General features: G+C 40.9%; 2 protein-coding genes across 3 annotated transcripts; one reads left to right on the top strand and one right to left on the bottom strand.

Annotated features, from left to right (window-relative positions):
* The first annotated feature begins 834 nt into the window (after positions 1 to 834).
* Positions 835 to 12,489, top strand: tefb (TEF transcription factor, PAR bZIP family member b). 2 transcript variants are annotated; one of them, XM_005946989.3, is made up of 4 exons: positions 835 to 1,064; positions 6,152 to 6,712; positions 7,594 to 7,796; positions 8,110 to 12,489. In XM_005946989.3, exons 1-4 carry the CDS (start codon positions 881 to 883, stop codon positions 8,323 to 8,325), a joined length of 1,164 nt encoding a protein of 387 aa, XP_005947051.1. In that variant the 5' UTR covers positions 835 to 880; the 3' UTR covers positions 8,326 to 12,489. The 2 variants fall into 2 exon arrangements, with proteins under 2 accessions (XP_005947051.1, XP_005947052.1); XM_005946990.3 differs by lacking the exon at positions 835 to 1,064 and adding an exon at positions 4,137 to 5,145.
* A 3,350-nt stretch (positions 12,490 to 15,839) lies between these two features.
* LOC102297087 (protein Tob2) lies at positions 15,840 to 20,901 on the bottom strand. The gene is made up of 2 exons (XM_005946988.2): positions 20,636 to 20,901; positions 15,840 to 18,315 (listed from the first exon to the last, which is right to left on the bottom strand). The coding sequence occupies exon 2, from the start codon at positions 18,111 to 18,113 to the stop codon at positions 16,902 to 16,904; it is 1,212 nt and encodes a 403-aa protein (XP_005947050.1). The 5' UTR covers positions 18,114 to 18,315; positions 20,636 to 20,901; the 3' UTR covers positions 15,840 to 16,901.
* Between the last annotated feature and the right edge of the window lie 2,289 nt (positions 20,902 to 23,190).

Below are 23,190 nucleotides of genomic sequence, written 5' to 3'. Positions count from 1 at the left end.
ACCTGATATAGGGTGTTGATGTCATTAGACCACACCCCTTCTCATTACAGAGATGCACATCACCTAATATGCTTAATTGGTAGTAGGCTTTCGAGCCCATACAGCTTGGAGTAAGACAACATGCATGAAGAGGATGATGTGGACAAAATACTCATTTTCCTAATAATTCTGCACTCCCTGTAGAAGCTCGATAATTCTGGAGCCTCTGAAAATTGAGGGGAGGACTAACATGTGTAAATTCCTGTAATTCCTAAACAGTTAATCCAAAACTTTTGCTAAAGCCCTTGAATTAAAGGGTGAAAGTAGTGTATTTGTATGTGTGGAAGTATATACTCTAATTGGAAAAAGCGTCTGGACTGATGAGTTTCTTAAAACTCAAACTCAAAGTAATCCAAACACTTTTTTTGCCCAGATCCTTAGACTACAATGACCTGGATGACTGAGAACCTTCACAGATATATGCTCTAATACTATAAAGCATTACTTTATAATAGTATTATAACACTATAATGGCATAGAGTGTGGTTAACAAGTTTCAGCATAATAGTTTGACACACCTTGGCTTGAATGGTGGTCACTGTGTAGTGCAATTTTTAATCAAGCCACTAGGTGGCACGTGGCGCTCCAGATCCCACAGTGTCACTGCACGTGCTGCCGTGCGTGGGGGGAAAAGCCGGAGCCGCGCCGTTAAAGGTTGTTGTTTTGGTTGTGATTCTCCAGAGCCCGCCCCCTGCTTTTTGATAGGCGCTGCGGTATGATTGGCGTGCGCGCGCTCAATTGTCACCGCGTCAACATGCTGAGGGGGCGTGGCTCGCATTGGTAATTATAACTCTGATTGTGTTCGGACACATGCATCCGTCCCCGTGACGTTGAAAAGTTGATGCAAAGCGCACGTAGTCGTTTCGTCGGAGTAAATAAGAGTTGTGTTTTCGAGCAGAGCGGGCAGTTTCACAAGTTGTCCAACATGACGGCGGCTAACCAAATGTTTTTCGAGGACAGGAGCGACGTGCCGGACCTGCTCAGGTACTTGGCCGACTGTCCCTTCCCGGCCTTTGATGACAGTGGTAAGCATGTTTTAAAATAACTTTATAACTGTTTTTGCATCTTTTTATGAGAGCTGCTTTTGCTAGCGTGCAGTCTGTAGTTGGCAGACTTATTTAAGTAGCATATGGTGGTGTGTAGTTACATTCATGAACACGCTATGTACGTTTTTACTATATTTCATTACTTTATGTGACTTTCCCACATAAAAATTTGACATAGAGGCCTATGAATATTAAGGATTAAACCATGGCACTGGTTGTAAAATGAGTATAATTAATTAGTTACACTATTTTTAAGGTTTATGATTTAATATTGTCCTGTGACAATTGCTGTGTTGCCATTTTATTAGAGTCTGAGATACAAGTAATGCAGCAGCCCTGCAATTCTTCATGGTATCTTCATCTTATTTATCTTGCTTTCAGTGATACACATGAAGTGGTTTTATACATAAAGCTAATGAAGTGACTTCTGTTATTTTGCCTATTAAAACTGACTAGTGCTTTCATTACATCTCAGCATTGAACTAAGTACTTAATCCAGCTCTAGTGTAAAGTTATTTTACTAGCAGACACTTTAAACCCTTCTGTATGGGAAACTGTAGAAGTAAAACCACCCGTAAACATAATTAAATGTCTCCTGTTCAGTTCATTATTTTACTGAGTGCAGTAGTATGTGGTAATCAGAATATCACTCTAATCTCTTGAAGTGTGCACAGGTGATGAAAGGCTGTGAGGTGTATTGTGTCAGCAGACTGTCTATGCTGTTTCTCCGTGTAGCCTGAAACTGATGCAACAACACTGAAACAGTCCTCACTCAGAGTTTCATCATTTCATTAGCTTCTTTATGCACTCTGCTTATGTTATGCACACTTTCTAGCTTACTTTCTGTTAAAAATAAATAAATTCTTTGGTTTATTTTTCATTAGAAGTTGCTAGTGCAATGACATAGGAAATGTGAGAGGGAGTGACATGCAGGGCATGCAAGAAAGACTGCCAGCTGAAACTGAACTAAATGTGTTGGGGTTGTGTTACTTCACCTGTGCTCTGATGTCTCCTTAAGCGTTTGATGGCACTTATGTGGGTACGAACACCTAATTGCTCCAGTATCACCAAAGTTGGTCACAGTGAGGTTTCGAATATACCTTGACCTGTTAAAAAAATAAATAGATAAATAAATCTTAGTATGCAGTCCCCATCTTCTCATGACTAATCAGAGAGTTTGTTCATCTCTATAGACAACCAGACAGCTAGCTCAAAGGCACAGTGTCAGATTTGGGTCAAACAACTTGCAGTAAAGCTGTGGCTAATGATGCATAGGAAATAAAACCACCCTGGAGTTTGATTTCCTTCATAAAGACCAGTCTGTGTCATTCAGCCCCTGAAATCAGACATGTGCTGTATTAGCAGATTTACAGCGAATATTTAGCTGTGTGTCATAAGTGTATGATATACATTGGCAGCATGTAAAATCTATGATGCCCTAGAGTTGACCTTCGGGGGGCACTTTAAGTAAATGTGGTTACAACTGAAAGGAACTCTGCAGTAAAAGCAATAAAACTCAAATAAAGCAAAATGAGTCGGCTAGTAGAAGCAAATCATGTGCCAGTAAAGTTTGTAGTATGTTTAGTAGTTTGTAAGTAGGTTTCTAGTCATGTAAAAATAACAAAAATCCAAAATTATTTATGTAAAAAACAAAACAAAACCAGGTTTTGCAGTAGCCTGAGAGTTAGCTTAGCAAACCTGAAATAATAATAACAACATAGATTTGTATAGGGTCTTTCAAGCAAGCCAAGGATGCTTTTCAGTAGAGTAGATAGAGGTTAAAAGATGCAGCATTATAGAAACTTGTTTTGCTCTCATGGTCTTTCACCATGCTAACTACATATTATTATATTATGATTATTATATTATTATCTTAAGCTAATAAAGTATACTTCCATCCATACTTTCTATGCAGATTTACCTACATGATGCTGGTATACAGATGAAGAAATTGTACAAAGTTGTAATAGCACTACCCTTTGCATCCTTGATACCCTGGCATACAATGTTTGGCTTTAGATTTACATGTTTACACATGTTTGTGACACCAGAAAAAATCCCACAGACATGCAAAGTAATTATAGTGTTAGAAACTCAAATATAAATATTGCATTTTATTATCTTGTAGTATTGACAACCAATGCTGACTCACTAGTACATAATATGCTGGCCCTGTGATATGCAGTGTCTTCGCAGGACACTTCAGTGGCAGATTATTGTGTTATTGTTATTGTGTTTACTGTGGTTGAGGCCTTAATAGTTCTGTAATTTCCCCTGTAAAGCATGCAGAAAGCATCACCATCAAGTTTTAATTCAGTTATTTCTTCCTCATCTCAGTGTGCATACAAAGTTCCCTCTGTTCACATGTGTTGAACAACAGCAGACTCCTGTCTCAGCTGTTTCAAGAGTGTAAATTTAATCAGTTTAAATAGACAGCAGAGGGCACTGATAAGTCTTTATTGTGCTCTGGTTTGCTCTGTAGACACAGCAGACTCCAGCCAAGACCGGTTCTTGTTTTGTATTTTTTCCAGTGAGCTGCAGGACCTAGAATGAAAACTTTGTATTGTGTGAACCGAAAGCATAACAAATTATTTAACAGTTCATTTCCAATATTGAAACATGCTTCCTACTCCCCCTTCGTTTTCTTCTTCTTCTTATTGTTGTTTCAGTTTGACCTTTATCATCCTTGTAATGCGATACAAAATGTTGCACATGCGCTCACTAGTATTCGTGGCCACAGAAACCTTAATAAAAACCCTGGTCTCATGTGTCCCTGTCTAACCTTGTACGTGGACAGAGTATTAGGACACCAGTCTTTTGGTGTGCGGTTTCAGTGTTCAGTCTGTAGAAGCTCATGGCACTTGTGCTGAACTTGGAGGGGGAAAAAAAGAAAAAAAATGAATTTCACTGCGGCTGAACATCGTGTTCCTGAAACAAAACAATATTCGAGACAAGGTCGTGCGCGCTCCGTCGCGCGGAAACACGCACGTCTCTTTTTTTTTTTTTTTTGTGGCAGTGAGGGTTTATTTTTTTAGATTAATTATTATTATTCGGTGCAGAGAGGACCTGGAAGCTGGTGCGCGTAGAGTTAAAGCGTATCTAGGGAAGTATGTGATAGACGTTATAGATTATACCTCGCGTGCACTATTAAATCAATATAAAATAAAAACCCTGTCGTGCGCGTGCCCGCTTCAACCAGCTCGCATTGGCTTGCACGTGCAGAGAATCTTTAAACCACGCCCATCGACAGAGTGTGCTTTCACGTGAGTCGGGTGCGGGCGGGGCGCACGTGTTTGGCCACGAGTATCACGCTCAGAAAACAAGCGACTGCACGAGCTCACAACGTGTTTATGTGGGTGTGGGTATTTGCGCTATGCGTGCGCGCGTGACACGCAGTTCTTGCCGTGAAAGTGTGAGTACCTCGTGCCTCTAACGCCTTCTAATAAAGATGTTAATATGATGACTGCACGAGGCCGAGTGTTGCATTCACGTTGCGCTTATAGGGTCTGTTTTTTTTTTCCTTCTATGTAAAGCCATGATTTCCTTGTGTGTTTGTGGCCAATGACCAAACGTAGAGCTACCACAGATTAGAGTCAAAATGAAGCTGCAGTAATATATTCATATATGAAGTACTGACAGCCAATCAGCTGCTACTATTGCGTGAAAGAGGCGTGGCACGGAACTTCTGAATATCCAACGAGCGCGCTCCGTGGGTAATGAGAAGAAGAGGCTCGGTGTGGTGTTGTTTTTGACTCTAGAAATCTGCATTTTCGGCTTAAAAGGCTCAAAATCAGCGATAGTGTCGAGTCCAGCGGCTAAACGCGGTTCTTGTGTTCCTGTTTTTTCGGACGCAGCTCTCGGTAAAAAAAAAAAAAAAAGCAGCGTCGCCTCGGTGTACTCGGAGCTCGGCACGGAACAATGCCTGGCGAAGCCGCGATGGCAACGGAGCTCGAGCCCAGCGGTAATACCGCTACAGCGTCACCCCAGAAGTCTTTTCCTTTTGTTTTAAAGAAAATTATGGACATACCTCCTCCGAACATCCTGGAGGAAGGAGAAGACGGTAAGCATGATTAATTATTATAAATAATAATAATAATAAATTTAAATTAAAATGCTGCCCAGTTTTTCAGCTTGTAAATGAACCACGAGTATATAGGTTTTAAAGCTGGGTAGTAATCGGCGTCTGGGGTTTCGCCTAAAACGTGTGGTCGTGGTTTTGGCTCACATGCCCTCTCTTGCGTGGAGCAAACGATGAAGAACAAAAAGTTCCTGCTCTTCTGCGCTGACAATCAAGGAGCTAAACCAGGCTGGAAACAGTCAGGACAGAGCGGACTCCCTGGGGTTTTTAATTAAACAGCCCGAGCTACTTTTCTTTGGTTGCTGGCTGATGGTGATGGTGTTTTCTGACTTATCTTCTTTCATTTTAACATCTACTCCCTCTCTCTGCCTCAGTCTGTCAGACCGCTTGTAGGGCTTCTTGGATGTAGCACGCCTTTGTTTATCCATTTGTTTGTCAGGTGTCACATCACCACCACCCCTTTCCACCCAGCCTCTTCTCATTCATAATTTCACTTTCTTACCGTGTCTCCTGAATAATGTTGTACCATGCTGCAAATTTTGGTATCCATTCAACACCCAAGTAAATACAGGGCCAGTATCGCCAATAGCGATACTTACAAAGACAACTTGTGTAGCAGAGAGTAGTGTGTCATTACTTATGAGGTCATCACCAATTTGCAACACATTGTAATGACTGGGATTTTTTTGTAATTAATACATGCCTTTCAACTTTTCATGTTTGTTAAAACTGTTTTTTAGACCTTCAATGTTACATATATATTTTGCTTAATTTTTTTTGTTTCCAAAAAATAATAAAGTCAGTGGGTTATATACTGAACTTAGGATTGATACTTTGTTTCGATCCTCTGTCTTGTTGATACTGTTGTCCTTCAGATTGATACACCCACCTCTACTACTGAATAATATTTGGACAAGGGAACTGTTCATTTTCAGCAAGCAGCCATTAATTTCACTTTTTCCTTTTATGCTTTATGTCTTTAATGTAGAAATAGAGAAGGAGAAGTTGTGCTCATCTGAAGATGTGGATGGAGGAGGGGCTGTGGCAAACAATGCTGGTGGAGGCTCCAGAGGAGGTGGTGGTGGAAGTGGGGGCAGTGGAGGGGTATCAGCCTCCCTGACCCCAGCCATTTGGGAGAAGACCATTCCGTATGATGGGGAGACATTCCACTTGGAATACATGGACTTGGATGAGTTCCTCCTGGAGAACGGTATCCCTGTGACCCTGGAGGAGGAGGAGCTGCAGAAGACGCTGACAGTTGAAGACAAAGGCAAAGCCATTCCCAAGGCTATTGCAGGAGCTACCACCACCACTCCTACTACTACTACTGAAACAACTACTCCCGCTACTCCTGTTGCTGCAGACTCATCATCTCCCCCCTCTGCCTCCATGGCTACCCCAGATCCAGAGGAGCCTGTGACAGTCACCACGTTACAACCGGCTAAGCTAGAAGAAGAACAAGAAGAAGAAGAAGGAGAAAAAGAGGAAGAGCAAAAAGAGGAATCTTTGCCTGAGGAGGCAACGCCAAAAGCAGAAGTAAAGAAAGCGGGTGAGCAGATTTACTGCATGTGTTAAACATTAACACCTGATGAAAACTGTTATTTCCTCTCAGTTATGCAGCTCTAGTTTTATTTAGTTTGGTCTAAGAATGTCAATGCTGGCATGGCTATCTGAGTCATAACGATTAATAAATGTTACCAAATCTGGCCAAACAAGCTCTGTGACAGACTGGTGACCAGTCCCAGGTGTAGCCTGCCTCTCACCTCATGACAACTGGGATAGGCTGGATTAAATAAGGAATATCGTCAACTTTATAAAATGCGGTATGCCAGAGCATTTGGCAGTAGGACATACCTTATACAGATTTTGGTGCTTGCCCAGCTATTTCTGTGCATTATTACTCTGCTAAAGTGATGTGGTGAAAGGCAGATTTTTGCATATAATTTTCATCTAGGTCTTCAATGCTAATATAGTCAAATAATTTCACTGCAGGCAGTTTAGTCACATGTTAACAAACTGACACAGAAGCAGTGATGGAAATATTTTTTAAATGTATTTTTGGGAGGTGTCCAACTTAGACACCTTTCATTTGAGCTGCACAGAAACTTTTAAAGCCTTTTTTTCCAGTGTGGCATGTAGTGAACTTATTTGTTTTACTACGTTTTATAATTGTTTTTATGTAGGTATGGTTATTATTCCCACAAAGACTTGTGCTTCTTTTGTATAACCCTCAGTTTGTTTGTTTGTTTTTTTTTTAAATGAGTGTTTGCAATGATAAAATATCTTTGTGGGATCAGCGGCTGAGAGCAATGAAGCCTACATAGCTCCCTAACAGGTTTCACAGTAGTGGTGTGAAGTCTGGCCACCTGGTTCATTGCCGTTTACCTGTCTTGTGTCCAAGCTTACTTTTTCCCCTGCTGGACTCTGCAGAACGTAACACGCCCTCCCCAATCGACCCAGACACCATTGAGGTGGACATTAATTTCCAGCCAGATCCCACAGACCTGGTCCTGTCCAGCGTGCCCGGGGGTGAGCTGTTCAACCCACGCAAGCACAGGTTCTCCCAGGAGGAGCTGAAGCCGCAGCCGATGATCAAGAAGGCCAAGAAGGTTTTTGTTCCCGATGAGCAGAAGGTCAGTGGAATCAAATTTTCTTCTCCCCAAACTGCAGTTGAGATGAGTTCACTCCAGTCTGAAAAAACACTGTTGTAAAAACTAGTTAATATATATGTCATACAGTTTAAGTCTGACATATATTTAGAAAATTTCCACTCTTTTCATCTTGTTCAGTTGTCAGAAAAATGCATTTATCAAAATTGGGTTTGCAGAATGTTTAAGCTCCATCTCCAATAAAACATTAGAATTGAGCTGATGATCTCCTCAATCCAATCCCTTCTTTTATGTGGGCAGGTTTAACTCTTCTTTCTGTCCCTTTTCATTCCTCTAGGATGAGAAGTACTGGTCGAGAAGAAAGAAGAACAATCTGGCAGCGAAGCGTTCCCGCGATGCACGCCGCCTTAAGGAGAACCAGATCACCGTGCGTGCATCTTTCCTGGAGCGTGAAAATGCTGCTCTGAGGCAGCAAGTGGCTGAGATGCGGAAAGACTGCGGTCGCTGTAAGAACGTCCTGGCTCGATACGAAGCCAAGTACGGCCCACTGTAAAAAATAAATAAATAACAGAAAAAAGGAAAAAAAGAAAACTCACAATAAAACCCATGACGAGACAAAAGCAGAACTCCCTTCCCCGCAAATTTCAACACAGATATAAACACCTAGGGAATCTAAATTTGCACTGTTGTCTTTGCCGACCTCCAGTCACTGTGTTCGGCTCCAGTTTCTAACACAACGCTGGAGTTTTGGATGCACACTGGCAGGCAGTGAGGCATGATGGGAGCGGTGGTCACAGGAAGGCCTGTGGAGAGCGCCTGGCTCCTACACTCGGAGAGGAAGTGGACCGTTCTGGATTCTCCCATGGTCAAACACACATGGAAAATATGGTCGTCTCGAGAAAAGTTCAAAGAGAGTCAAGCGACATGAAAAGAGCGGGTCGGTTAGAAAGAATCGCACGCGTTCAAATTCGATACAGCAGTTTCTGTCAGAGCACAGCACACCTTAATGGACCAAAGCACGAGTAGCGTCAGTCAGAAGTTGGGTATTTAGAAAGGTGCACATGTGCACTCCTCCTGTTTTCCTTGTGTTGCACTTAATTAGGAGGCTCAGAAGAAGAAGAATATTTAGTGAAGTTGCGCAGTGTAGGAGAGGAACAGATGACAAATGAGCCGGAGTCAGGTTCAAGGTGGTACTCCCAGTCTGGAGAGGGTAAGAGGAGGGAGACCTCAGGAAAGGTGTGGTCCAGTCAGAGTTCTTCCGTCACACAAGCACGCCTCTGCACACTGTTTAAAAACAACTGTTATGTATATATAATCATCTCTCTGCACCATTTTTATAGTGTATAATCCATTTTGCACTTTTTCATTAAAAAACAGAAAAGAAAACACACACACGGTGTGTGGAGATTAAGCTGGTAGCAGCTGTCTACCTTATTAACGATGATCACAGTGGGAGCTGTTTTAATGGTAGCATACTAATGAAAATGCAAAGTAGGTCTAAAGTTTAAAGCTTCTGTGATTTTTAACATCTTTTTTTCTACTAAGATCAGCTTCCAGAGACTCAAAGATTCAGTGAAGGAGCAGATTGTTTTATATATGGGGAAAGAGTAGTAGTTTCTATCTGTGGGTTACTGTTAAAGGCATGCTGTGCATTTGATCTCCAAGGCCTTTGATTGTAGAGGGGTATGTTCACATGTACAGTACTACGCACATGTCTTGTGCCACCCTTCATTCCCTAAAATTTTGCTCATAAAGTGGGATATAGATGCAGGATTTTATTGACATACATGGAAATACAGTGTCTAAGACAAACACAGAGTTTGTATTATTCTAACCAGCTTGAAAGTTGATATTTGGAAGGATCACCTTATTCTTCAACACAGCCTGATCTCTCTTAGGCAGCTTTCTTCTCATTTCTTTAAGTTGTCTTCAGGAATAGTTCTCCAGGACATTTTAAGCTCTTCTTTGGATGTTTCTGCCTTTCTGTTATGTTCTCTGTCAACATGATCCTACACTGCTTCAATAATGCTGAGGTCTGCGCTCTGGGGAGGCCAATCCATGACTGATGTTTTTCTATTCAGGTATGCTTTCACTGCGTTGTTTGAGATGATTGCCATTCTGAAAAATAAAGCTGTTTCCAATTACGACACTTTCCACATAGTATTGTATGATGGCTCAAAATCTAACAGTACTTTTCTGCCTTCATAATTTCATCAATAGTAACAAGATCTGAAAACTGTTTAATGCCCATCAAACTGTTACTTTTGATCTTTTGCGTAGATTCAACAAAAAATTTAAACAAGTATGTGTTTTGTGACAACTGCTAGTAACAAAAATACAATTTAAAATCTTTCTTTGGAATAGTGAAAAAGCAGCCAGTGTAAAAAACAAAAAATAAAATCAACTTTGAAAGAGCTTTTTAGAAATCCTGGAGAACTATTGCTCAAGACTACTTTAAACAATAACAAAATGTGGCTCCTTGAAAGCAAAATATAAAGAAATGAGGGGTAGGTTTAAGGGTTTTTCACAGTGCTGTTGGGATGTTTATTTACTGCACACTGCAGTTAGTGTGCTAGAGTCACTGCCTGCCTAATGGTGTCGAGAGGACTGGATTGATTGGTTGCTTTTTGTTTTTTTTATCTTAAGCAGGCTCAAAGTTGGCTGTTTCTGAACCTTGTAAATATGTCTCCTGGTCTTTATTTTGCTAAGACGGGGACTCTGTGTCTTTATTAACCCTACAATATTCCTTATATTTGCCAAATAGTTGAATGAGTGCTGTATTTATTCTTGGGTAATGATGCATTTGTTGATTGTGATGTACAAACAATGTGTCAGATAATTTTATTTCTCCTTAGGATAATAATAATAATAATAATAATAATAATATCTATATAATGAAACCAATGACAAAGCAGGGAATTCAAAGGGTAAACTGTGCTTTTGGATGTTTGTTTTAAAAACAGGTTTATATAGTAATGTGGGCTTTATTTTTTGTGGGGTGGGGGTATTGTGTTGTGAACACACAAAGGACAGGGTGCACTTTCCTTTACCTCGTCCAACACTTGCTACTGTGAAAGGTAAAACATGGAGCATGGCTACAAAGTGTTGGTTGAAGCAAAGAACACGTACAAAGCAGCTTAGTTTCATTTGGCAAAACCTTAAATCCGACTTTATAAACTGAGTTCTTTCCGCCAAAGCTTCTGAGTGTGAATCTTAATTAGTAAATATGTTGCAGACTGTTATGGGACTCTGTATCTCAAACTTATAATTTTCTTTTTGATTTTTATCAGCCAGCTTGTGCTCATAATCCTGGAAAGAAAATAAATGTGGCAATAATACTCTGTTATGTAATGCTAGTTTGATTTCAGTAGTGATGTTGTATGTATACTTACTATGATGTACTAAATAGAAATGCCCCAAAATCATTCGTGCTTCCAGTTCTTAATTCTCTGTAGTCCGGGATCTTAATGCATGAAACCCAGTGAACCTGTCTGTCTCTCTCTCTCTGTTCCTTGTTTGTTTTTTTGTTTTTTAAAGAACAAGTTTTATACCAAGTGTACTTATGTCTGTGAACCATTACCGAAAACTAGAGCTCTTTGGTTTTTGGGGGGATGACGTGGGCTGATGGTGTATTGTGCAGAACAGTGGAAAAAAAACAAAAAAGCAGAGCATCTTTGCTGCGATGTCCTTTTGTTTATGACAGCACCGCCTTTCCTTGTGCAGCCAGCGCTTGACCTTGTGGTGAAAACAGCTGAAAGCAGCATCTTTTAATCACTGTGGATTATTATCTTTTTTTTTTCTTTTTTTTTTTAAATTTGCTATAGATTGATCTGTATCTGGATACACAGGAATCAGCTGGTGCTTTTTTGTGTTTTTTTTTTTTTTTCTTGTCTTCTTGATTGCTAATATGATCATTTGAGTTTCCTGATAGTTTATTGTAACAGCTGGTTCTTGGGGTTTTTTTTCTGTCACATCGACTGCACTGAGCTTTAGACATCAGTCTAGCTGATGAATGCAAACTTGGACATTTAAAAAGAAAAAACTGGTACTGGCCACCAGAGGTTTTTAGAAGCCAATAAAATAAAGATCATATTTTGTATAGTGATGCATAAAGTATGTAGCAGTTTCTGTTTGATGTGAAGCTCCTTATGAAATCATTTTTCCTTTTAAAGAGGTTGGAGTTTTTCCGCAATTCTCTGCATGCAGACCTGCAGTTATGACTTTTGGATGTAGGTGCGTCTTCTGCCACCTACTGACAAAAGATGGCTCCTGCACTTGTGAAACCCTTTGTGCTACTTTTGGGTAACATTTAAGGAAAACTAGAATCCTGGAAATGCACAAATAATTGACAGAGAACATCTGGCACAAGTGTGTGTGCGCACAGGTGTTTGTAGGTGTGCTCAGAGCAGCACGACTAGATCTCCAATCTAAACCTCAGTTTTAAGGTTATTGCTTGAAACTCTTGTCACTGGTTTGAGATGCTTCGCATTGACAACACAGTGTCCTTGTTTACTTATTTGAAGTAGCTCCCGGAAAACCATTTTAAATCTCTTTCTGGAAACATTTTTAAAGACTTGTGGTGTTTTTGGCTTTCTGTTCTGATTTTTATATAAATGTGGTTTTTTTCTCGTTTTTGTATTGTCCCTATCATGTATTGGATACATGCAACTGCAGTATCGTGTCCTAATTGTATCTTGTATTATGCATATGAAATAAATTTGGAGTTTTACCGACACGTGGCCTTGTCTTTTTGACCTTGCCTGATTTGCTGACCAGCTGCGGCGGCTGTGTGACAAATGTCGGGTAACACAAGGAGCTGGTGGATAAATGAAGGCATTGTCCTCATCCTTGATGCACTTGCGCGCGCACACACACAAACACAATCCCTCTGAGTGCACATCTTTTCTCCCCCTTTTCATTGTCCCTCCATTACCTCTCTCCTGCTGCTCATCAGTATTCCAGCAGAGTAGGAGATGTTGCGTAATGATCACATCGACAGACAGGGGAGCAGAATTGCGTAACACATAAGCAGCCTCTAAAGACCAGAGGGATGGGTGTGTGTGTGGAAGATGGAGCAAAGACGACGAGGAAGCAGGAGGTGGGGACAAGCAGTGGAAAGGATCAGGTAGTGGTAAAGATGGAGAGTGGGGGAGGGAAGATAGCTAGATGATGAAAAGAGAATGAGGGATGCGGTGCTGAGGATGCAGAGCTATGCATGTTGTCACACCGCGACATGAGCAAGCCAACCTTCCAGCTGGCTGTACACAGACACCAGCACGGGGCAGGACAGGCAGGCGGAGTGCTAGGTGATGAAATGCAAAGTAATATCTGCTGGGATGGGTCCAGCTGAGGTGGGCTGGTGAGCAAGCTGGCTGCTCACCATTTGAGAATTCCATCCTTGCTTTGAATTATTGATCAAACATCACTCGAATCTGTTTACCGCAATCAGAGCAATGAGCTGCTCCAGGACTCTCACGCACAAACCAGGGGTCTGAACCCACACAGAGACCACAAAGGAGGAGGACTCACCCCCGCACTGTCACGCACAAATGAGGACGACACAATCAGCTTAATTTTTCCATGCTTATAATTTTTTGCCAATCTGTTTTTATTACAAACTTAAAAAAGGATCTCATACAATAAGAAACTGCAGTAGTAACTCCCCATTCCCGAGGGGGCAGCACAGAAAACAGGTCATTGCATCTCAGTAGTGAAATATTCATTATACATCTACAGGGTGTACAGATCAGATACAAAATAGGAAGAATAATAATAAAATACAGGCAGGAAAGAAAACACTATTTATACATCATCTGAACATTTTATTAGATCCATTTTACTCTTAAAGGTTAATGTTTATTCACTTTTTCCTTTTTCTTTTTTTACATAGAAAATAAATTTATTTTATGACAATGAAATATCCCAAAGTGCAAAGTAAAACGCAAACATCAATATAAGCAAAACGACATCAGAATACAAAATTCTTGTGTCCATCGTCATTCCTGCTCAACCCTGATTTTAGAACAGCCCGTATTCAGGTTTATGGTGCTTCCCCCCTTTATTTACTTCTTTCAAATATCTAAGAGCTGACTCTCCAGCTTGTGTTATTAGGAAATTTAATACCACCATCGCCTCTATGCTTATTTTTTGTTTCAATTTTGGTTTTAATCAGGATGTGAGGGGTACAGAGAAATGTTTCTGGTCATGCATGACTCAAAGAATCCCTCCAAATGTTTTCACCATTAAATAAACCTAACACAATCTAAACCAGGGTTGACAACAGTTCAGAGCAACATTCATTTCCTTCGTCTTTTCCCAAACCGGTTGCCTTCTTATTGAAGAGAGATATTGGAGAGAGGTAGAAACCCCTTGAATCCTTCAGGGTTGTTTAAAAACTTATGGCATTTCATTGAATTGGAGAAGGGTGTGTAAGTAAAGACAGTCTGGGATTATGGCTATAGTATCAGTACCATAAGGATCCGGCTGATGGAGCAAGGGTGGCTCAGTCAAGACAAAAAAAGGATAAAGAAACATTTTGTTCTTTTTAATATTAGCAGATCTGGGAATTGAAATGCAGATAAATTAAGAGTGTTGGGGAGTTTATAATATACAGAGTGTGTGCTACGTGAAAATAGGACTAATTAATTTTTTTTAAATAAAAAAAAAGAAAAGAAGAAAGAAAATACATTGTTTTGGTTTAAATGTAATGCCTATGGGGAGTGCTGCTGTCAGACTGCCCTCGGAGCACAGAAAGAGGTGATCAGCCATCTTTTCCTACACAAACCCACTGTAAACATTTCTAACTCCAACTGCAAACTGAAGAATGATTACATTTACCCGTCTTATTAGACATATGGTGTACAAGGTACAATAAACATTCAATACTTTATTCTGTACATCTTTATTTACGTCTCAATTTGCATATATTCATGTTATTTTTCTGAAAAAATAACTTCAGCATGTAAGAAACTAAACAAAGAATCTCAACATAAGAACTTTTTATACACATATTCCTGGACTCTGCATGTCTTATACAAATGTTTTAGTGATCATTTTCAAAAACTAATATAAAAAAATAATAATGGTGGAAATAGATTCAAGATCAAAAAGAAAAAGAAAAAAAAAAAAAAGCCTTTTCCCTCACAACTGTAACATTTACAGAGGTGTACACTTCACCCACTCATTCCCTCTGAAACAAAAACAACTAAAGCTTGCTGCATATGACAGTAATGCCACATTGCAAAACCAACATGAGGACAAGACAAGGGTCCTTCTAGTACAAAAATATCTATAGTCTGAAAAACATTAACAAAATAACAAAAAACTAAACAACCAGCCAACCAAGAGTGAGACTGACTGCATCTCTTTCCCGTTTGTGATGCAAATGTAGCTCATTGGAGTTTCCAAAGCATTTCATGACATCTGAATAAAATGTGCAACAGCCAAACGGAGGGCAAAGGAACGGTTCGGCATCGGGAGCCTGGTAATAAAGTGCTGGACCGCTGGACGTGGACATGTGGAGGTTACCCTTCTCTTTCAGGGACGAACCAACAATGACATCAGGCCCCGCTGTTAAACTGCACCAATACAAACATCAGATCTCTGACAAGCTATCCAGTGACGCGACAGATGCCACAGAAGAACACTCCTCATTGCATCTCTGTTCGCATCACTGCAGCTGGGAAATAAATTAAAAAAAAAAAAAAAGAAAGAAAGAAAAAGAAAATAAAGAGAGCAACCTGAACTGTACCATTCTGGTTTTTCCTTTGCAACAGCCGGAGGAGCAGAGATCGCTGGAGAATTTTAAGAGGACTGAGAGAATAGTGAGCCTTTGGCTTCAATACCATTTAAGCCCATCAGAAACGTGCTCTGGGTGTTAAAGCGTTGCTTTCTAAGCCAGTACACCCTGAATGGCACAGGGGGCAACAGAACCCTCTAGCTGCTTCTCTCTCTTACCGTTTCCCTCCCTCCCTCCTGTCCATGCAGAGGAAAGCCTCTCCTTCATAGTCAAAGTCATGCTAAGCCATTTATCACAATCCCTAATGCTGAGCTACTGCTGCATTCCCACCCCCCCACCCCCACCTCTCATCCTTCCCGCCTGTTCACCTTCATATGCTGCTGACTGGTGTATGTTTGAATATGTGTGAAACCACAATTTGCATCTTTATGTGCACAACTGGCCTAATCAGCACATGGTTATCGCCTTAAAATTCAAAAGATTCATTTGTTTTCACATTCATAAAAAAGGTACCCCCCCCACCCCCAAATCCATTTTGCCGACCTTCACAGCTGCAATTTCCCTTGACAAGTACAATACATTCAACTACATTACTCTTAGCGCCTCGATTCTCCCCTTAGCTGCCCTTGCTTCATTGAAACCCCGGTCACGTGCCCATTCCAGCTGATGATAACCTGCTTTCAACATGCGTCCACCAACAAGACTTGAAATATGCCCGTGCGTCAAGTTGTTTCAAAGGTAACAGGGCTTCACTGTGCAAGGAACGAGTCTCTCAATCACTCTGAACCACGACCAAACTACACGCAGAGAGAGCAGAGCCCCTCCACCAACCCCACCCCGTATTTGTGGCAAGTAGGGCAGAGCAGATTGCAGAGCAAAGTGCTGAGTTTTCCACAGCCGTCGTTCCCTGCAGGACTTGGCAAAGTCCTTTTTCACAGCATGACAGTGCAGTGCAAAATGGAGCTATACTAGAGTCCACTAGACTACAAGTCCCAAAAAGCAAGAAGGAAAAAGGAAAAAAAACTCACATTAGCATTCATTGCAAAATCATAAACATGAAATTGGAGATGGCAAAAAGGTGGACAAAAAACAAACAAACAAAAAAAAAAACCAAACAAAACAGAAGCACCCATTCCAAGCCAACACAAATACAAATAACAGGTAACAGCAATGGACACAGGAAGTAGGAGCAGGGTGGGGTTTGGGCTGGGTTATAGAGATACCAAACAAATCACACTAAATATTTAGTGGACATTGTAAATCTTTGTAGTAAAACTAATTCTTAACACACATTAGTATTAGAACAATTTGTTAGAAAAACTGAAAATATCAGGAGGGTCTTTGCCGTACACCCAACTGCTCCTGCAACAATTCTTATTACAAATGAAGGCTTAGTTGGCCAGCACGACAGGCTGGAAAGACTGGCTGGGATATTGCAGGTTGTAGCTTCCTAAACCCTCAACAAATGGTGGCTTCTCCATGTAAGAGATCCCTCCACTGCTGCCAATGATGCCCACGCTCTGGGCAGGAGGGCTGGAGAACGGATCAAATGGTGGGTGGGTGTTGATAGTGTGCGAGGGCTGGAAAGGGCTGGTAAGAGGCTGCATGGGCTGGGTGTCTGCATCAAAGTAAAGAGGGCCTGGAGATCCTGGGTAGACAAACTCTTTGGCGTTGGGGGAGAGCTGGCTGTGGATGGGACCCCCGAGGGAGTGCAAGGAGAGAGAGAGGGGCTTGTGCTTAAGCAGCTCTGGTGCTGAGATGGTGGTAGGAGAGCGGGAGAGTATCCTCTGAGATGGTGGTACGATGACACCAGAGCCTGGAGACCCTGACCCGGCCCCACTGCACTTCTTCATTTTGGTGGAGCCGAATTTGGTGGCGGCGAAGCTGGCAGTGGTGAAGGTGATTGGCTGTGGACGGGCAGCAGGAAGAGCAGCAGGTGGCTGCTGAGTGGAGAGGTAGGGCAGACCGCCGCTCGGAGGAGAAGGAGTAGATGTGTTGGAAGAATGGATGCTGGGATCGGTGGGTGTGCTGGAGCTGGGGTAGCTGAAGATTCCAGGGCAGGACTGGGCAGATAAGGGTGTGGGAGAACTGGAGAGGGATGGCATTAAGGAAGGAGATGCCTGACTTCCAACTGGTACAAACACTTGAGCATCTGGATTAAAGCCCAAGCTCTTGGCATCCTCCATCTCTGCATCTAATTTAGCCTCTCTGATGACCCCTTCGGCCGGCTCGCTGTCACAACCGAGGCCAGGGGGGGACTCCAGATAGAGCACTTTCACCGCACCCTTCTCTCCAATCTGGTAGGACACCTCATAAGGGTCAATCCACACGCTCAACTCTGCAGGAACATTTGCCCGCACCTCCTCCGTGTCCAGCCCACTTCTTTTGGCAGCCAACTCCACCACAGGGTCCCTCGGTGCACCCAGGTGAATGCAGCGGAAAGCAGAGCCCCTCAGTGGGGCCTCGGGGTACCAGTGACCCTCAAAACGAGAAACTAGTATCTTCTCCAGCTCCTCGCCAAACAGGTCGGCTCGTCGACGAGGCAGCTTGTTGTACAGGTAGGACACGATGAAGTTGAGCGCGACCTTCACTTCCAGATGCATGTCTGCACCGGGTTAGTGCCAGTGTGGGAACAAAGTGTTCAAAGGGGATGAGATGAAAGTGAGGCAATGCAGTGGCAACAAATCTTTTTGTCCCCCTCTGGCTTATTGTGCAGTGTTTGATTCTTTTAGTGTCACCATGGTAAAGGCACCTTGAAGGCAGAGGCTGCAGGTTACAGGCTGTTTTGTGTTGGCAGGTCCTCAACTATGAAGACAAGAAGAGAAGAGCAATATAACTTTGTGTGAAAATGAGGAATTTGTTTTTTCAGCTGATCTCTCACAACAGACAGTTAATGTGGTATTTTTGGAACACAGAAAGACGGGGCTACAGGGGGATTGTAATCAGAGTATTATTTTATAGTGAGCATTAAAAAAAACAAAAACTCAAGTCTTAGATACAAGACAATTACCCACACATAATGCATCACAAGAGAAGAAATTCCTGCCACTACTTTAGATACAAAAAAAAGAAAAAAATGCCAAAATCCTAATGGAGTCATAAGCTTCCAACAACACTGAAAAATGCATAATACATGCACCTGCCAACCAGTGCAAGCATCGGGATATGGATTCAAATGCCTACTGGTATTTTTTATTTTTTTTAATTACAGTAGTGATATGAAGTATAACTCCTGCACGATTCTCACTCAGAAGCAGCAATCCTAAAATGTACCCTTTTATATTTCCTGTTTATCAGCCTCAGGGTGGATGTAACAGATGCTGTGCACTTCGTAAATCCTGCATAATCTGAATGCAATTGCATGAAGTGCTTCTTGCTTTAATACACAATCGTACAAGAGTCCACTCGTCACCATGCACATTCCCACTGAGAGCAACATTATATGCATATCATAATACAAAAGGATGTACCGGAGAAGATGTGTAAAATGGAAGGACAGTTAGCCGACTCCACAGAACACAGTTTCCCAGAATGCACTGAATGTGTTCAACACCACCCCATCTCCCTCCCTTCACCTCTCCTCCCCTCCTCCTTCCTACATGCACACAAACAATTCACTCACATTCACTTCCCTGCCAGATGGGGATTCTGAAGCTAAGATTAGAAAAATGCCTCAGATTAAAGGTAATTCTAATGTTGCTACAGATAAAGCTGCACAGCCTGCGCGCAGGGCTGCAGGGGTGACACAAAACCACAGGTCTTGCATTTTTCCCCTTGCATAAAAAAGGGTGACATTGAAGGATAAGATGGGGGCTGTTAGGATGAGGCTATAAGTAGGGGCCCTGTTTTTGCATCATCTGAGGTGCAAATTCCTCACCTTAATAACGAGTTACACTGACAAAGAAAGGACTGCACCGGTCTTTTACCTGAAACAGCCATCATCAGTGTCTCCAAAAACCTTGAGTGCACAAACCTCTAAGCCACCTACTGCATTTCCCACCTCTCATTTAAAAAAAAGGGAAGCAAGCAGCAAGATACACAAGATCCAATGTCAAACAATGACATTAGAGAAACAGCTCAGCTGTTGTCCACAGATGTGTGGCTTTCAGAGTGAAATCTGAGGAATACAAACAAGACTCCAATCTTTCCACAGCCACAAGCCCCACCACCTTGCATAACTGAAACATTTGCATTTTCACTGGCAGACTTGATTCTAGTCTTGTTTTCCTTCTCGTCAGGTCATCAGCAGAATCTGGGGTGGTATTTTTTGTTTACACGCAGGCATTAGTACAGCGCTGACACAGTACTGCTAAACATCCACTATATACCAGACAAGCGGCACAGCTACACAATTTGCTATGAAAATAACAAAAACAAAAAACCGTGTATAAGGGCAGCAGAGGGAGGCCTGCATGATTGCCTAGAATAATGATATGAATGTTGCAGGAATTTGTACTCGTGTCCCTCACTTACCAACAGAAATTAAACTGTCTGCTACTTTAATTTTCCTTACGTTTGGAATTTTGTGCACATGTGCCTCCTTAAAAAAGAGACAAACATGGACAAATGTCTTCAATGTTTGCAAGAAAGCATTAAGGTCTACCTGGAGAAAGGATTAGTGACATTTGCGAGTCAAAAGGCGGTGGACCAGAGAAGACATTGGTTTAGCTGATGTGAAAGTGGAGAAGCCTTCCCTGGCAAATTGTCGCTGTAAATTAAATTATAAAGCTAATTAAGTGGTGAGCAGCCTATCGACCAAGTATCTGAGGAACGAAGGCGGCAGCCCCCTCTCTCCCTCTCGGCATAAACACCCCCGCAAGCACAGCAGAAGGAAAATAAACGTGAGCTGAACACACTCCGGGAGGCTCGCTTTAGCTAATCTATAACGGGCTCGGGCAAAACAAAAGCTGTGTCTTTCCAGGGGCTCAACCCTGTGCACCTTCTCTAACGGACAGCTAAAGCTTCTAGAAGAACAATAACAGCAACATCCCGCTGTCAACAAATTTTATATATTTGTTTACATTTTTTACAGTCCTTGCATTATCAGGGACTGTAACATCCAGTCCTTTTTTATTGAACATAAAAGCAACCAATCCCGCGCACCGGCTGACGGTTAATTACTCACCTAGCTTCACTGATGTACTAGCTTGTCTTTGTTTTTTTAAATTCCCTTACGAGGACTCCGATTTCATGTGTCGACTCACTGGTTCAGATGCGAAATAGTTGACATTTTTTTCACCATCATAAATATATATTTTTTTCTCCCCCACAGCTGCCCAAATAATTGAAAGCCTCTCCAAGGTTTCCCCACGTTGTCTTCAGCTGACAGTTTGCATGGAGGGTCCAGTAAACTTTGCTGTTTGACAACCCAGCGTATTTATACAGTGTGACTCGCCCACACCCCCGTGACGACAGGGACTACTTTCTTCCCATTATTATCTTTTCAACATAGCGGTTCTGACGCTCCTGTCGAAGCATAATGTGCTCCTGTCGCCACTATATTATTATCTGTATTTCATAGGTTTAGTTTATCCAGATTTAAGCTGATAAAAATAAAAGTGACTCCTTAATTTCTGCTCAAATAGCATGGTGTTGATTAATCAGTTTTCTCGAATAGCCAAAAAGCCAAACACCCCACTGTATAGTCGGGGAGTGCGCTTTTCCAGCTATTAGAACATTATAAATGACCCAGCGCGATCTAGTTTCTATGGTGGAGGGATATTTGTAGTTTCATATGGTGCTGAACAATTTACTAAAAATATAAGCAGTGACAGCAACAGAGTCCTAATTGGCGGAGATAGGGGAGGACCCTCACCTTATTGGACTACAGCCGCTAAAGCGACCAGACTTTCATCAAGGGCTTGTGGGAAATGGTGTTCATGTTGCAGAATTACGTGGTTAAGATAGCAGTAAAAATATTGCGCGTTTGTTGTTTTTCTCTTTCTCTTTTTCTTTTAAATTTCATTTAAACAATTATATAGTTATGTATATGTAATATTTTTTCATATAAATGACAAAAAAACCCCATAAAATGAAAACAAAGCTGAAAAGAGCAAAAATTAAAAATGAACAAACAAACAAAAAACAAATAAACAAATCAATATTATTAGTTCAAACATTTCTTTAAAATTATTTTACATTTAAATGTATTGAATTTAAATGTAAGATAATGCTATTGAGCATTTCAGTTCCCACTGTGTGTGTGTGTATTATATATATATATATATATATATATTATATATATATACTTATATATAATATATATAATATTATATTATATATTCATTATTATATATATATATATTATATTATAGTAGTTATATATATATATATATATATTATATATAAATATATATATATACTATTATATATATATATATATATATATATATATATTTTTTTTAATTAATTAATTAATTAATTAATTTATTTATTTTAAACCTTTTAGCTGGATGTCAAACAACACAAGACTCTTACGCATATTTATTTAGCAAATTTTGCAATGGTATAAGCATCAGCAGTACGTTTAACTTGAGTAATGATGCTGGTAGAAAAAACTGTCAACTCATGTTTTTTAACAGATGACTTAAAACACTAAACTCTAATATCACTAGTTTATTTTAAGTTTATAAGAATATAAAAACTGGTAAGATGGTGAGTTTTTCTTCTCACTGCCGTGTGTTATGTTGTAGTATCCATTTATCGTGTATGCTACTTAAAAATGATTACAATGAAACAACTGTGAAAATGTTTCATTGTAATCATGAAATAAACCAGATTTTTACTGTCTGCATCTTTTACTGTTTTTCTGCTTTTGTTTACACCAACCTTAACAAAACCCACCGACATCCAGAGTTACCTCACTAACAATGTGGAGCAATAACAGTGTACTTAGCTACTTTTCTTTTTCCTAAACACAATCAGCTGACTGAGAGAAATGCCTGTAGCCCTCCACTTGGTCAGTGTGAACCTTGAAGATGTATTCCATAGACACCTTATACTTGTATTGCCTTCACTTACATCCGACACTACTATGTTCTATTTAAATCCAGGTTCCTTTTATAGTTTGCAGTAAAAAATTTTAAACCATTGCTCAACGGACCAGAAGTGCAAGTCACTCTTTACTGACGAATTGTAGATAAGCTTATTTTCGGACAACACAACTAACACCCTCACACACTCTTTCATTTAGAACTTCACATTCACTCTTTCATTTAAAACTGAGATTCTAAGATGTAAGCAGAAATGCTCAGCCAGGAGCATGTATCCCCACTTTCACAATCCTTCAAAAAAAGTAGCACAAAAAGATAACTGACTCAACAATGGTAAATAGAGCCACCCTAGGCTGATATTTAAGCCTCTGATTGAAGAAAAATGTGTTTAATAATTCAACAAATCTCCCGCCTTCAACGCATGTACATTTAAATTTTGGAACAGGCTCAACATTGCTGTTGTTTAATGTTTTTTAGCTGGTCTCAAAAGTCATCTTATGGCTTTAATACTTCCAGCTGATAAGGACACTTACTGCATTTCAAATGAACGCCCAAAGGCTTTGAATATTCACTTTGTCTGTAATGACAGTATCAAGCTACATTATAGCCACAGCTGCCCTGGGGCGCACTGACAGAGGCTGCCGGACACTGGCGCCACCGGGCCCTCTGACCACCACCAGTAGGCAAC

Source organism: Haplochromis burtoni, unplaced genomic scaffold, assembly GCF_018398535.1.
Source record: "Haplochromis burtoni strain Fernald_Lab_line unplaced genomic scaffold, NCSU_Asbu1 Contig_514, whole genome shotgun sequence".
Taxonomy (NCBI): Eukaryota; Metazoa; Chordata; class Actinopteri; order Cichliformes; family Cichlidae; genus Haplochromis; species Haplochromis burtoni.
This window is presented reverse-complemented; position numbering and strand designations above follow the sequence as displayed.